This window comes from Pipistrellus hanaki, assembly GCF_964339955.1.
Source record: "Pipistrellus hanaki genome assembly, chromosome: 3".
In the NCBI taxonomy this organism is placed as follows: domain Eukaryota; kingdom Metazoa; phylum Chordata; class Mammalia; order Chiroptera; family Vespertilionidae; genus Pipistrellus; species Pipistrellus hanaki.
In genome coordinates this window covers 52534882-52550934 of record NC_140505.1, presented here as the reverse complement: position 1 = coordinate 52550934, position 16053 = coordinate 52534882, and the positions used below count along the sequence as shown (strand labels likewise).

Below are 16053 nucleotides of genomic sequence, written 5' to 3'. Positions count from 1 at the left end.
AAGCTACAGAACTTTAGGTTGAGTCCCAGCTTGGCCAGTCATCAGCTACTCAAGCTTCTGTATCTGCAAAATAGGGATTATGTCCCTCTTAAAACACTGTTTAGAAACTCAATGAGATAAAATGTAAATAACTATAAAGTCATCGAAAGTATTGGTATTGTCTGAGCTCTCCTCCCTGCCTAGCAGAGCCTAATGGGAGAATTGAGATGGAATATGCAGGAAAATCTAAAAACAACATCCATATAGAATCATACAGTTGTCATGATTTATGCCTGGCTTCTTTCATCACTTAACATGTATCAGTACTTCCTTCTTCTTTGTTTCAGAATAATAGTCCATTGTATGGATATACCACATGTTATGTATCCATTCATTTCTTGATGATCATTTGGGCTGTTTTCAGTTTTGGGCTATTGTAAATGATGCTGCTATGCCCATTTGTGTACAGTGTTTACGTGGACATATGCAAAGGGAATATCAGGGAGGACACCGAGAAGGCTGTTCTGTGAGGGTTTGAATGCTGCAGTGATTCCTTGAGAGACTGCCCTGGGTCTCGTGCTGCCGGGCGCTGGAGGCAGAAGTCATGGGACTTCCACAGAGAGAGATGCCAAGAGTCAGGCAGGCCCCTGCTGTCTACCTTCCTTCTCTCACTCTAACGCCAGGGCACCTGTCTGAACCTGTAAAGATTCGTGATGAGCATTATTTCTGGTTGCTGAAGAAGGACTTGGATTTGGTTTAGAAACTAGATTCTGCTTCTTATCACCTTCGGCATGTTGGACACTCTCCCTGAGCTTCAGTTGTCTTATCTGGGAGATGAAGGCAACAATAACTATCTTGCAGACTTTATTTGAGGCTGAGAGACAGTGCCTATGAGGTAACCTGTTCAGAGTAGGTGTTCAACTAATAGGTATTTACATTATTAGCAATTGCCCTCTGTGTGGAGGGACATTCAAGTTAGAGATAGTGTGGTCCAAAGCTCTTGGAATGACTTTGTGTTGAGAAATGTTTTAATCACTTTTCCCAGAAGAACTTTATTAGTTTGCTGGGGCTGCCACAACAAAATACCACAGACTGGGGAACTTAAACCACAGAATTTTGTAGTCTCACAGTTTTAGAGACTGGAAGTCCAAGGTCCAGGTGTTGTCAGGTTTTTGGGTCTTGTGAGGTCTTTCCTTTGCTTACAAATGGTCACCATTTCTCTATGTTCTTGTATGGCCCTTTCTTTGTGCACATACATCTCTGGTATCTTTGTGTGTCCAAATTTCCTCCTCTTATAAGGATACTAACCAGATTGGATTAGGGCCTATCCTCATGGCCTCATTTAATGTAATCACAACTTTAAAGAGACTATCTCCAAATACATTCACATCCTGATGTATGAGAGTTAGGGCTTCAACATATGGATGTTTGGGAGACACAATTCAGCCAACAATAGCACCTAGAGAGCATCTTCTCTGGGAATATAAAAAGATGGGCACTTTCAGTCACCTATAAATTGCTGTCTGATAATGGTACCAATAGCATTTATTGTTTAACAAAGTGATTTTTGTGTACACTACTCATTGGCTCCTCAAAACCACCTCATGTAGTTGATGGCTGGTGTCATTAGCCCCATCTTCCAGAGAGATTAAGTGGCTCAGTGACAGAACTTGCTGTGTGCTTCTGCCATGAGATCCAATGCCCTTCCAGCATTGCATTCCCTGCCCAGTTGATGAACTTTGCAAAAAGCAGAACACCGCACCCAGGGAGAACAGATATCTCTGACTGCCCCCAAATTTTCTAATTTTTAAACAGAAAGTCTCACATTAGCAGAAACTTATTCATGAAACAGAAAAGGCAGTGCCTAGGGCCTGTGATTTTTTTTTTTTAAATATATTTTATTGATTTTGTAGAGAGAGGAAGGGAGAGAGATAGAGAGTTAGAAACATCGATGAGAGAGAGTCATCGATCAGCTGCCTCTTGCACACCCCTACTGGGGATGTGCCCGCAACCAAGGTACATGCCCTTGACCGGAATCGAACCTGGGACCCTTCAGTCCCCAAGCTGACGCTCTATCCATTGAGCCAAACCGGTCCTGGCATGGGCCTGTGATTTTTTAGGAGCCCACAAAAAGGTTCTAATTTTTATTTCTTTTATCAGCAGAAGAAAAAGTAAGTGAATATATAATCCTATATAATAAAAGCCTAATATGCTAAGTGTCCAGTTGTCCGTTAAACCAATCAAAGCTTAATATGCTAATGATATGCTAAGGCCATTCAACTGTTCACTATGACATGCACTGACCACCAGGGGGCAGACACTGCAACGAGTAGGTTAGCTTGCTGCTGGGGTCTGGCTGATCAGGACTGAACGAGATAGTCCAGACACGCCCTGGAGCCTTCCCACAGTCCCTTCCCAGCTGGCCAACCTCCCATGTCCCTCCAGCCCTGATTGTGCACCAGTGGGGTCCCTTTGCCTGGCCTGCACCCTCTTGCAATCTGGAACCCCTGGGGGATGTCAGAGAGCCGGTTTTTGCCCAATCCCACAGGCCAGGCCAAGGGACCCCACTGGTGCATGAATTCCTGTACCAGGCCTCTGGTAATAATAATAATAATAATAATAATAATAATAAAAAATATATAATAGTGAAGCCAGCATGAATTATTAATCTTTATTCTAAACAGTCATAAATATAATTTTAAGTGTATGTGTGTATGTGTGTAAAGGAAATTTTTTAAAACCTGATAATGTCCTGTATGTGATCAGTTGAAATTTAAAAATATATGTTACAGGAAAAGAAGTTGTTTTTCTTGTAACAACTTCTAGGCCCTGGCAGGTATGGATTGGTAATTGAGCATAGACCTATGAACCGGGAGGTCATAGGTCTATGCCCATGGGGGTGGGGGTGGGGGGGAAGTGCCTAATACAGGCCTGGAAACCCAATCAATTCCAGGCAAACTAGGACTGTGGTTTGCCTTAACCCCTTAACAGCTTAGAAGTGGTGGTTGGTCATAGCTAAGAAATGTGGGGCTTCCCCAAGCAGTGGTTACCTAAAATGATTAGAGTTCCCCAGCTCTGGATTGCCATGCCTCTGGCTGCCTCCTTCCTCATCACACTTCTGCTGACTGGGCTTACCTGGGCTCCCTCAGAAGAGCCATTTGCCCTCCTTCGGGTGCTCTGCATGATGTGCTTCAGTTCAATGTCTCATTTTATTGGCCTGGCTAGACACTTACCTAACTCATCTTTTGTCCCCAACTTCTGGCTCAGTGTCTGGCATATCATAGACAGTGAGTACACATTTATATATTTTTAATTTTTTAAATTATCATTCACACATATATATTATTATTGACAGCATTACAAATCTCCCTCTCCTCTTCCCATCCAACACATATTTAGTGATTGAATAAATGGACTAACTGGTGACCTAGTTCAGCCACTTGCTTGTTCTATAGCATTGGGGACACTAAACACTCTGGGTCTCAGTTTCTTCATCTATAAAATGAACACAGTGGAATAGATGAACTCTCAAGCCCTTAGGGGGCACTTTATGTCATATATTCATTATATCAGATCCTGTGACTTTGTCAGTACCAATGAAAAATGCGTCTAGGCCCTGGCAGGTATGGATTGGTGGTTGAGCATAGACCTATGAACCGGGAGATCACAGTTCGATTCCTGGTCAGGGCACATGCCCAGGTTGCAAGTTCGATCCCCACTAGGGGGAGTGCAGGAATCTTATCGTTGAAGTTTCTATCTCTCCCTCTGCCTTCCTCTCTGAAATCAATTAAGAAAATATTTTTTAAAAAGAAAAGAAAAATGTCTCGATAGCAATGAAGACTCCCTTGTAGATTCTTAGAGTCATTGTTGTGTTTTCTCCACCCCCATTTTTTCTTTTAGATCTGTACTGTAAGGCAGCATGTCCAATGTGTCCTTAAGAAAAACATCTCCCACAGGAAACGGTATGTAGATGATTTTTTCCGTTCCTTAGAAAACTGAAAAAAATCTGGGGCAAACAACTCAGGGGTCCTAATGATTTTATATACATAATGAATGCTCAGAAGCAACTGTCTACTTTAATTAGCATTGCTAAAGTTAGGCTGAAGAAAAGAGTTAGAATGCAACAGTTTTACTCATGTAATTGCAATCCAAAGACTTTAAAAAAATAAAACCAGTAAAAAGTGTCCTGTTTTGTATATGACCTTGTATGTTTCTGCTCCCATTAGATCAACGAATTAATTTATTTATAATTAAAAGCGTTTAAAATAGTCCTTTACATATTTTGGAAGCATATTTCTTTCTTAAGTACAAGGCCACCCACGAAGCCCTAGCGTTGTTTATCCCAGGCCTGTGGCTCGATGTTCCCTGGTGCCAGACAGCGCCTCATGAGCTGCATGGGCAGTTTCAGTTGGCACCTGAGCAGTTACATGTTATCTTTGATGATGGGGTGTGGGCTTTGTTTTTTTCTCGCTAGTACATCCCACTTTGAAACAGTACTGGACTTGCCAGCCTAGAAGGCTAATGTTGGCCAATCAGATGTGACTTTCAAAATTTCTAGGTTAACAAACCCACACTCAAGCCCGTTCCTTCGTTTTTCTGTTGATAGCTATGAAGAGTTCTACTCAGGGAACAGCACAGAGACAACAGCGTTTTCTCGAGGTGAACAAAAGAAGGGCTTTCTTACAGGATAACAGCTGGATAAAGAATCGTCCTGAAGGAAGGTAAGAGGACGTGGAGTGGGTGGACGAGTAGAGAGAGAGCCAGTTTCTGTTTGGGAAGCGAATGGCCATCTAAAAAGGGAATAATTTCATTTTAAAACACTTTGCTACGTGGCTTAATTTTTGGTAAGATTTATGAAATATAAATTGGTAGCAAAAGATTTTCAGGAGCATCACTACCATTTCTACTGTCCACATACCGAAGAGGCTGTGTCTCTAGCGAGAGAAAGCAGGGTTTCATTGTTATAACCAAATAGGTGCTTGTGGCAGGGAGATTTCTGGTGCATGTGGACTGTGTCAGTTGAAACAAACACAGAATAGTATGATTGCACATTTGCAAATGTAAATAACAATTTGAAATAAAATTTATTTATGCACAAGTGAAGTAAATAAGTTTGTAATTTATTTTAGTCCCAACTAACTATTTCCCTCCAGCTGGTTGCAAATATGGTATTACTTTGAAAGGGAAAAGACTTACCATTCAGGAAGCTTTGTCTGCTTTAAGCATTGTTTCAATGATGATTTTAAAGCTATGACCATATTGTCTTCCTGCCAACATAGATTTATGATAGACATTTGTCCAGCCCAGATATAGCTTTATTATAAATTATGTATATTCATGTGCACACTTTTCTGATTCCCTTTTACACATCAGGCTTGATACCAGGTACTTTATGTATCACGCATTAGTAAATCTCACAAGAATCACACAAAGTGGGTATCATATGTTCATTACACACTTGGGAAATCTGATGCTCAGAGAGGTAAAGTAACTTGTCCAATGGCACGCTACTATTAAGAGGTGAAGTCAAGATTCTAATGTGACCATTATTTTTCCAGTATACCAATAGTTTTCAATCCAATCAGGGTAGTTTTACCCTCAGGGGATGTTTGGCAAATACATTTTTAGTTGTCAAAAGGGGAGGATACACCTGACATCAAGAGGGTCAAGGACAGTGATGCTTCACAGGACACTTCCCAGAACAAAAAAATCATGAAATCCATAATGTCAATAGCGCTGAAGTTCAGAAACCCTCCATTACAGAATACTTACTCTGAATGTACTGTCTGCGGGTGGTTATTTGAGGAGTATACTTGTAACAGTTAAATAAAAAATGTCTAGTGATTTCTGTTATTAAATATTATTTTAAGGGACTCTGGGGATATTTGGAGATTCACACTAACTTTTTAGAGTTGACACTCTTGGACAACAACGACTTCCTTCTGTGAAGCAACATTGTGACTTCTGTCAGAGCCTAATATGGCATTTCTTTTTTTCATAGTGGTAGAGTGATGTCAAATGTAGAGCATAAATTTTGGGTTGCAAATATTTGCACAGATGGGTAAAGACAGAGATGTCTAAGACAAATTACACTTGGCAGGGATGGTGGTTTTTGTGCCAAGCATGCCTCCTTAAAACGTCCCAGAGAAGCCAGCCTGGGTGGTATGACAGCTGCTAAATGAGGGGAAGTTGGCTCTGATGTTTCCCCTACTCCCACTGGCCCCGTCCTGGGCTGTGTGTTATAATTTTTCTTCAGGTGAAAACATGTATGATGTCTGCTACTCTCTTCAAAGTTTAGGGAAGGATACCAAGGAAGATAAAGAAATTCTCTTGGGATATTTGAGGGTATATATTTTCTGGAGCTGTTTCACTATTCTTCTTTGCTTCTAATTGTCTACTATTGTATTTCATAGCTTTGTTATACATGGTTTCAGAGTGTTGAGTAACATAAGTGGAGCAGAACCAGGAGAAATGTGGTATTTCAGGTTTGCTTGGGTTGACATGAAAATGGTTCAGGTACTTACTCTCTGCCTTGGCTCAAGACCAAAGGCTCTACTACATGTTTTGACATTTCCCCAAAATTGCCTGTACTTTCAGGTCTGCTGTGCAAACTGAGAAGGACATGGCTTTGGGATTTTCTGTCTGATGGTCTTTTGCAGGGTTGACCAATTGGAAAAACAAAAGTTTGGAGTAAAATGGTCTGAGTCCTAGACCCATCTCTGTCACTTGATAACCTTTTGGCCTTAGGAAAGCCACAAAATCCCTGACCAATTTCCTTATCTATGAATTGGATAGGAGGGTGTCTTCCCTGCCTATTTCATAGGGTTAAAGACCAGAGCAGACTGTGTATTCACATGGATAAAAAATGGGCTCTATCTCCTGTGAATAATTACCAAATAATATTAGCAATTATTTTCCTACTCATGTCAAGGAAAACTATCAAGTCCATAAAATAAAGATGTCCAGACATAATGGGCTTAATTAATTTTAGAACATTTTTATAGAAAACTTTTGCCTTCCTGTAAAAAAAAAAAAATGACTCTCCTAACACATACAAAGTAGGCGGCCTTGTGTTCCCACACTCTTGATGGAAAATTAAAACAAAACAGCAAGCACTCACTCCATTGTTGAATCACATGGAAATCTCATGGAATAAATTAGAATAACGATCATTTGTACTGACAAACTTGTTTCATTCCACCGTGCTCTTTCAAGTGGGGACTGGTTAAAATGAATACATAGTTGTGTTTTTATGCCTGAAGTAAATGAGTTGACTTTGCCAAAAATTGTGAGCTGTTTAATGTCTCCCTTATTTAGCGATTGCTAAATACTGTGGTAACTTTTCACGTGACTTCACTTTGTTCTTTCTCTGCAGAGATGAAAATTATGGTAGGGTGGTGCTGAACCGTCATAACTCCCATGATGACTTGGAGAGGTGAGTCCTTCAGACCAACTACATCATTAGCAGAAACACAAAGGCTGTCGTTTTTGAGAAGACTTGTTCAAGACAGACTGCATATTTGCGGTCGCCTCGGGCTTTCCATGATGCCTGGGCACGTGAAGGATGCTCTGTGATATCACCAGGGGTTTGTACAAGGCAAACTCTGTACTTCTCCAGCTCTATGCTTCCCTACCTGCCCCTTGAAGAGTAGAATAACAAATCCTCCGCTTCTGATGAGAAAGGGAAAGAGAAAGCGTTCCCACAGAGACTTGACCAGATAAGATATCTCTGAACTTTAGAGAAAGGAACTCTAAAAGGAAGGCCTAACAGCTCCAGAGTTCATGTGCTTTCTGGGATAGTGCACTCCTTTTTTTTTTTTTTAGAAATTTCTAGGCTTGTAGAAAACCAGCAAATAATACTCAGTGGCAAATGGACAGACAAAAACAAATTAGTAGGGAAATTCAGACAAAACTAGTAATCATAATGATTTAAATAATCTAAGATCGATCAAATAAATAGATAATATTCTTATTGAGACACATTTACACTTGCACATATACAACCACACCCATCAAAAGAACCCAATTATTTATCAGACACAAGTTTTATCTGGTCCAGTGGCCTGCCTGTCACCAATACATACATAAAAAGGAGTGCAATTGTCTTGCATGGTGTGATCTTTAAAAAGTTAAGTAGATACTTTCCATATGTCTATTTTGGAAACTTGTGGAATTTTCTAAACTCTTTTAAACCTGGTCATAATTTTGACCTGTTGTAAGGTACTGTGCTTATGGCCCTCTGCACAAAGTGTCTGGTTTTCTGGTTTCCAGCCTCAGTTCATCTGGTTGAGTGACTGCTCTGTGATTCCTCAACCCCTCCCTGTGCCTTCTTGTTCGTCATGATTTTGAAGATCACAGCTTTGTTCTGAGTGGGGCCCATATCACCAATCAAAGGGAGCCTGATCACTGAGTCCAGCCTTCAGTGGAATTGCTCCCTCCACTTATTGGCCCCTCTGTGGAACTATTAAATAACGTGAAGAGAAAAACTAAGCTTCATATTCTCAGTGTGTTTTAGGATAACAGGTCTTAAGGCCTTCTGTGCTTATTTTATATGTGAAATTATTTTGGTTTCCTGAAACCTTCCTGTTGGTGGGCAGCATTTTGACTAAAGCAGCACACTTTTATCTTCAAAAAACCTTTAAACCCAAGACATTTTCCCTTTGACCTATATCTAGTGTCTCAAACTACATTTTCTGAAAGGGTAGTATAGATGATTTTTTTTCCTTGCACTTGCTCAAACAAGATGTCCACTTGACACTTATTTGCCCCCTTTCTGAGGCTATATCCACTTTGGTGTTCACTCAGCACCACTTTGGAGCACCTGCTATGTGTTGACATTGTGCCAGGTGCTGGGAATACAAAGATGCATGAGATACCATCCTTAAGGAGCTCTCACATTCATGAAAATGGATGGATCCATAAACTAAATTACTAAATAAAATTTTCTGTGGACAGCACTCTTGTGGAAGTGTGTGGGAATGCTTTGGGGAGAGAGAGGAGAGAGACAAACTCTGCCTAAATAGAGGCTGGGGTCATCCAGGTGAGTGCTGCTGCATGAAGGATGAAGAGGAGAGATTCCCAAGCAGGAAAGGGTAGCTGGTGGACATGGGGCCTGTAGAGAAGCACTCCCAGCAGAAGTGACAAAGTGTGCTAAGAGCTCCCGTGATCAGAGACTGAAAATTAAGAAGAAAATAATAAATTCTCATCACCCTAGATAAAAAGCTTCATCTTATCACAAACTAGAAAATTTTACAGTGTACATCTCTGTCAGACCGTGAAAACATGTCAAATAGGCATAAAGGATACTCGCACAGATGCCTGCTGTGAACCAGGTGCTATTGTAAGGTCTGGGAACAAAAGGAAACCCCTGCTGTCATAGAATTTGCAGCCCAGTTGGAGGTGGAGGAGGGAGGGACAGAAAAGAAATAAACACAATACAGTATGTTCTGTGTGGTAAGCGCCAGGAAGACTAAAGCCAACTAATGAGTGTACAGTGACAGTGTCTGAGAAGGGGCAGCTTTAAGGAAGGGTTGGATGGCCCTGCAGCACCTACTTGCACTCGAGCATTGCATGCAATGAGGAGCCATACCATGGTTTGACTGAGTTTCTAAAAACTGAGGCATTTCCTTTACTTTGCTCTTGCCTCAACTGACACTATTCTCTCTACTCTGTTTTATTGTGTTCACATTTATGTATCCTCCAAGGTCCCAAACTAAACCCTACCCATAAAGCCTTCTCTGCTTCCTATCTCTGGAAATAAGCTTTCTCAACTTGGAACTTCCTTGTACTTTACCCGAGTCTCCTTTACAACACTGACCACTTTCTACCTGTGGGTATAGGAAAGTATCTCATTTGTACCTCTAGCTCTGCATGTGTCAGGTCCACAGTTGTTTCTTAATTTCCTTAGCAGTGCTGTGCATTGTATACTGTGTACCTCCAAATATCGATATTTGCTTAAAAATATACAACATCAAGTTGAAAATTAAATCTGAAATATATTGTTTCAAGACTTTTTACCAATTTACCTTTTATCTGGCAGCTTCAAAGGGTGCTTTTATATGCAAACACAGTAAATCATGGCATAATTCCCCAATGAACTTTCTTTCCCTGTCCCACAGGGTTATGCGAGACTTTAAAAAGGCTTTATATTTTTTGCTGATTGATCATTCTGATCAAGGTATTTCCATGATTGATAATCATAATTCATACTATTGAGACTTCTATCCTCTCTTCCCTGATTTACTTGTCTTCTTCCCTCTCACATTCTTTTTTTTTTATTTCTTTCTAATTTTTCCTGTTTCTCTTTTTCTTCTTTTCTCTCCTTTTCTTTTGTCTTTCTCAACTCTCTGTATTGTTTCTCCTCTCCCTACTTCTCCCTATGTCTCTTCTCTTCTCCTCTCCTTCCAACATCCATCTGTTCTCTCTTTTTTCACTTTCTTTTTTTTCCATTTCTTTCCAATTTTTCCTGTTTCTCCTTTCCTTCTTTCCTTCCCTTTCTTCTGCCAATATGTTCTCATCTTTCAACCCTGTCCGCGGTGCTGAAATTTAAATAAAACAGCTTGTAATAGGCCTGTTGGGCTGCCTTATGTGCTGGAAAAACTCTGCAAACAAAATATAGCTGATTATATTCAATAGTAGACTGACTTCCTGTTATGTAAAAATCAACAACATTGACAAGAGTACATACTAATCATTTTACATGTTGTGTTGTTTCCTCAATGTTACATTCCAGTTAGAAATAAGTGGACTTAGAGAAGAATTCCTTTATTAGCAAGAGATTTGGGTTTTCCATAATTTATTTTTTCCAAGTAAAAATATTTGGATACTTAAGGTCTATTTTTCTTGATAACATACACCATCTCCTACTGACTAGGCCAAGATTTTACCAAATGCATGGTAGGTTTTATAAACTGTTTGTTTTTATCATTTATTTGATTTTCCTTTATTTTTGCTACAGGAAAATAAATGAGATAAATGAGCTAAAAGCCACAATTAGCCGGTATAGATCTGATGACAGTTTGGACAGGTAAGGCATTTTGAATTGTGTAAGCAAATGCATGCCATATATTAAATCCCATTTCCTATTAAGCATGGGGTATTTAAATGTTTACCAAGGTAAGCTTTGAACCATTATATTGTATATGCAGGAACAGAAGGGCAATAAGAATTGAATTTTCTTCTTCAAAACTCAAAATATTGACTGAATAATACTATTTTCCTAAAATCCTACTAATAGTAAATTGATAGAAAAAAATTGAAGAAACTGGTTTGGATATAAGTAGGGTGGGCATTGTGTGGAATTGGTTCAATTTAAAAGGAAGAATATAGTTATTTTTGTGAATATGAGTTGTCATTTCTTATTCCAACTTTTGGTCTTTCCATTCCAAGGTGGAGAAACAATAGTTTCTATATCACTACTTTATGGAGAGGGTGTAAATTTTAATAACACGATAGTTTTGATCCACTATAGGATAACGGCATTAGCTCTTTAGTTTAGAAAGGAAAATGATTCTTTCAGCCCTGGCGTCACCATATGACTTATAGAATGAGTACATTATTGTTGTGCCTGTTGTTAGGAAAAGGCTCATCTCTATGGAGAAAGTTCAGAAATATATACTCAGGTTGAACTGTAAATGCCACAAATCACATTTAAATTTTATATTTGGTAGAGATGCATAGTAAGCATAAGTAAAGAACATAGTTAACATCTTTAATTGGAGTCTAGACACAATGAACACCTGCAGCCATTGATAACTGAGGTCACTCCCTTTGGCTCAAGATGTGCTATTATTGTAGACAAAAATGCTGTCTGCTGCGTTTAAAGCAGATATGCTGAAACTTATAGTATTACATTGGTTCAACATTCAGGCTATGCCAGTGTTAATTGACACAGCAAATGTATATACTTTACTCACAGATTTTCAAAATCAGTTACCTAAAGGAGGCTGTCAGCACTGGTATCCCTCATGAGCTGACACCTCTCTTATAATTAACAGCCTTACCAAAGATGAGTTTGTAGAAGTATATGTGCTAGATCTCATCTCCACAGCACTGAGTGGAGAGAAAAGTCCAAGTGCCTCTGTCCATTCACCCTGGCCTTGATGGTGTCCTATTGCATGTTAAATTAGAAGAAAATGCATTTCTAGAAATGAATTTGAAAGTAAGACAATTATGCTTTAAGAAAGGTAAGTATGTAGGAGAACTAAGTCTTTGTAGGCTCTGTGTCTGAAAGTTTATCAGGCCAGTCAGTATAGGGACTGAAGTATTAGCCAGACCAGACCAGACCAGACCAGACCAGACCAGACCAGACCACATAGGGAAACTAGCTGAGCCACTGTCAGCTCAGCTGCATGTTAGAATTACTGAGAAAGCTTTTAACTGTCACTGTTAACTTGTTCCCACAATCTCACATCCCAAAATTTTGGACTTAATTAGTCTGAAGTGGGATTCAGGCATTTTTTTTTAAGTTTATAAAGTGATTCTAATGTGCAGCCAAAATTCAGAACCACCAATGCAGTCCCAAACCTTAATTTTATACACTATAATATGAAGCCAGAGATCACCTGCTTTATTTATGCAGAACTTTAGTAGCATGTTTGGGAGAAATGTCCTGGTTAATCCATTTTCCAGGCAATGATATCTCCCAACAGTAATCTATTGTATATCTCTCTGAATGTGAAAATAAATATCTCTCAGAGTATGGGAGAGGACACAGGGGTCAGTATAGAAAGGCAAGTGCTGTTAAAAGGAGTTTGGTCCCATAATGTAGGCCACTCCTAATGCAAGATATGGAATAATTTTAGTAGGAAGATGATAAAATATATATTGTGTATGGGTATATGTGTATTTCAATAAAAATGAAATTAGTTTAAATGAAATGATAGAAGTACATTTGAAAAGTTCCATTTAAAAGATATACATATTTAGTTTTAAAATATGAGCTATTATAAAGAAACATAAGTAAATAATTGTGTATGTAGCATGTTATATGACAAAAATCCTGTCAGTGGTTTAATGATGAAGTTGGAAAATCTAGGTTAGGGCGACCTCTAGTGTTTTATTGTGGAAATTTACACCAAGTAATATTGTTAATAACTGGGTATTTTCTATCTCCAATACCGATTCCTATTAAATAACCTATTTGTCACAAGTTTGTGAAAACTTAATTTTTCAGAGAAGCACAAAATAATCTCTGTCAGAAATAAGACATTGGAATATATACTGGAATGATAGTTTAGAGTTCTCCCCATGATTATTCATAGACTGGATGAGATAGAAGTGAAGAAGAATAACTGAAGGAAGATATGAGTTTTGGAACAATCCACAACAGAATCAGATGTGTGATGATCTGGAGCCCTACTGGATTGAGTTTGGGAATATACTACTTCCTGGTTGTGTGGCCAAGAGAATGTCACCCACTTTCTCTCAGATTCCATTTCTTCATCTATAAGATGAAAATAATTACACCTCTAAAGAGTAAAGGAAAATATAGGAAATGAGCATTAAATAGAAATAGGTAGCCATTTGTATTATTACATGCTGTATTGCCTTCTTAGGCTTACACTGTAGAAATTTTACTAAATTCATTTAATGTCAGAACTCACCTTTACTTAAACCTCAAGAACATTTGGTATCTGTTTACTTTAAACTGGTTGTTGCTTTCAGTGTTCCACAGTAGCAATTTTCCAAGATGATTTTTACTTTATCTGAAGATCTCATAAGCAGCCATAAAGTCTGAGTAGAATTTTCCAGGGGCATTTAGGATTTAGGATTATCTGACATCTTATGTATGGTACCCCCAGTGGTTTACTGCAGTTCTTTACATAGAAACATCTTGGAGGCTCAGTAGCAGTTAGTTCAGGGAACAGATTCATAGTCTTTGCCTGATGGTCCCCTTAGGTAGGAAATTTTTATACATGGATTCTAGGATTCTGTAAAGCTAATGGCTGTATTGTGAACAGTCTGTTGAGAATATGGATCTCTGGAGCTTCCTTCCCTTTTACATTTAAAAGTTATCAGTTTGTGGCATTCTTATAATAAAAGCCTAAAGTGCTAAGTGTCCAGTCATCCAATTGCTTGTTCAGCTAATCAAAGTATAATATGCTAATAATACATAAGGCTGTTCAACCGCTCGCTATGACATGCACTGACCACTAAGGGGCAGTCAGTTTACCAGTCGACCAGTCACTACGATGTGCACTGACCACCAGGGGGCAGACGCTCTGACCTGTAGATTAGCTTGCTGCTGGGGTCTGGCCAATCAGGACTGAGTAAGATGTGCCAGATATGCCCTGGAGCCCTCCTGTGGTCCCTCCCTGACTGGTCAACCTCCCTGGCCCCAATCATGCACTGGTAGGGTCCCTTGGCCTGGACTGTGCTCTCAGGCAATCCAGGATCCCTCGGGGGATGTCAGAGAGCTGTTTCAGCTTGATCCCGCAGTCTAGACAGAAGGACTCTACTGGTGCACAAATTCGTGCACCGGGCCTCTAGTTATTTACCATAAGCAGAAACTGTGTTTGGGGCTGACTCATAAAATTTTGGTGTATTTACCCAATATTTTAGTTACATATGTCAAAATGACATCTAGGAATTTAAATTATTTTAAATGACAATCTAGTCTTATTTTTTCTCATATAAATATTTTTTAAAGAGTGAGGCATCGTATCCATTTTCCCAGAAATGTTTTATATAAAGCCCTGTACTAAAATTGTTGGTAAAAGTGAAAGTTTAGAAATAGTCATAGTAGATCCATAGTGTGGGATCAGTAGAAGAGTTTCACTGGCCTTCTATTTTCCTGAGCCTAATTTTGTTCCATCCTAGTTTTATGCAAGTCTGCAGAATGTTGCAGAAGATAACCTACATCTCAGGAAGAGCCTGATGTGAGGGAAGGAAGGGATGAAACAGGGGCTACAATCATGAGATCGCACTACGGGCATGGAGACTCCAGGGTTTCTAATTTGTCTTTTTTGACACAAGGGACAGATAAACACACCCTAGCTAGACCCATCCTCCTTGAGGAGAGCTAAGAGTAGAGGGATTAAACCCTCTGATGGCTAATAGGCCCTATTAACGAAAAGTCAAAGTAAATTAATTCACCAGGGTAATGTGACTCTTTTTACAAGTTCCTTCTCTCACCCCCAAATCTCTGTGGGTTAACATAATAGATTACTGCTTGCTCTCATCAGAGTCCAATGCGATTGGCTGGAAGAAGGGGACTCTGCCCATGAAGTCACTCAGGGACCCATGTTCTTTTCATGATTTAATGCTGCCACCTTCAATCCATGGGCACCAAAGCCATAATGGAAGGAGAATAGGGAGCATGGTTATCACACAGGAGGTTTTAGAATTTGTCTGGAAATGGCAAACAAGATTTTTCTACATTCTCCAGTCTAGAACTCAATCACGTGGTCCCAACTTAATGAAGACTGAGAAGTGTGGTCTTCCTGTGTGCGCAGAGGAAAATAAAATAAGTTTGTCTATGCCACAAAACATTTAAAAAATACTTGTCCTCCTTTGGTGTACTTTACCAACATGGAAAGTACTGTCATTGTCTATGTGTATTATTAAACAATAATGAATATAAAATAGTTAACGAGTTAAATGCTCAATGAATCAGAAAGGCTAATTGAAAAGCATGAACTTTAAAAATTCCAAATTCTATCAAAATTGCCTCACAAATAGATTTTTGCCACAAGTAGCTTCTTAATTGTAAAAATTTTCTAAATGTAACACCTGAAAAAATATTTCTTTTTACTAGAAAAAGGTTTTGTCATGAGTTATCCTAGCATAAAAGAAGTCTAAAAGGAGTTTAATAATGTAATGTTCATCCAATCTTTTGTCTTGTTTCTTCATAAAGGATCTCAGATAGACATGATGCTGCTAAAACATATAAGGCCAAAACCTTGGATAACCAACTAACCAATAGGTACCAGTATTTACTAAATTTGGGAAAGGCTCAAGTTCAATGTATTTCTAAGAATGACTTATTTACTTACAATTCTTCAACCCTACTTAATATCTTTCTGTAAATTCTTATCCTCTATGTTTTTTAACACAGAAATCTGGAGTAAAAAC

General features: G+C 39.0%; 1 protein-coding gene across 3 annotated transcripts in view; it reads left to right on the top strand.

Annotated features, from left to right (window-relative positions):
- Positions 1 to 16053, top strand: part of SCEL (sciellin) — a 110616-nt gene that overhangs the window by 15523 nt on the left and 79040 nt on the right. Inside the window, exons 2-6 of one of the 3 annotated variants that reach the window (XM_084877119.1) lie at positions 3880 to 3941; positions 4586 to 4700; positions 7355 to 7414; positions 10937 to 11005; positions 15836 to 15904. In XM_084877119.1, coding sequence (XP_084733245.1) covers positions 3899 to 3941; positions 4586 to 4700; positions 7355 to 7414; positions 10937 to 11005; positions 15836 to 15904 — 356 coding nt within the window. In that variant the 5' untranslated portion in view covers positions 3880 to 3898. Of the gene's footprint in view, positions 1 to 3879; positions 3942 to 4471; positions 4701 to 7354; positions 7415 to 10936; positions 11006 to 15835; positions 15905 to 16053 lie in introns of those variants that run through there. The other 2 variants (XM_084877120.1, XM_084877121.1) reach the window with 2 other exon arrangements.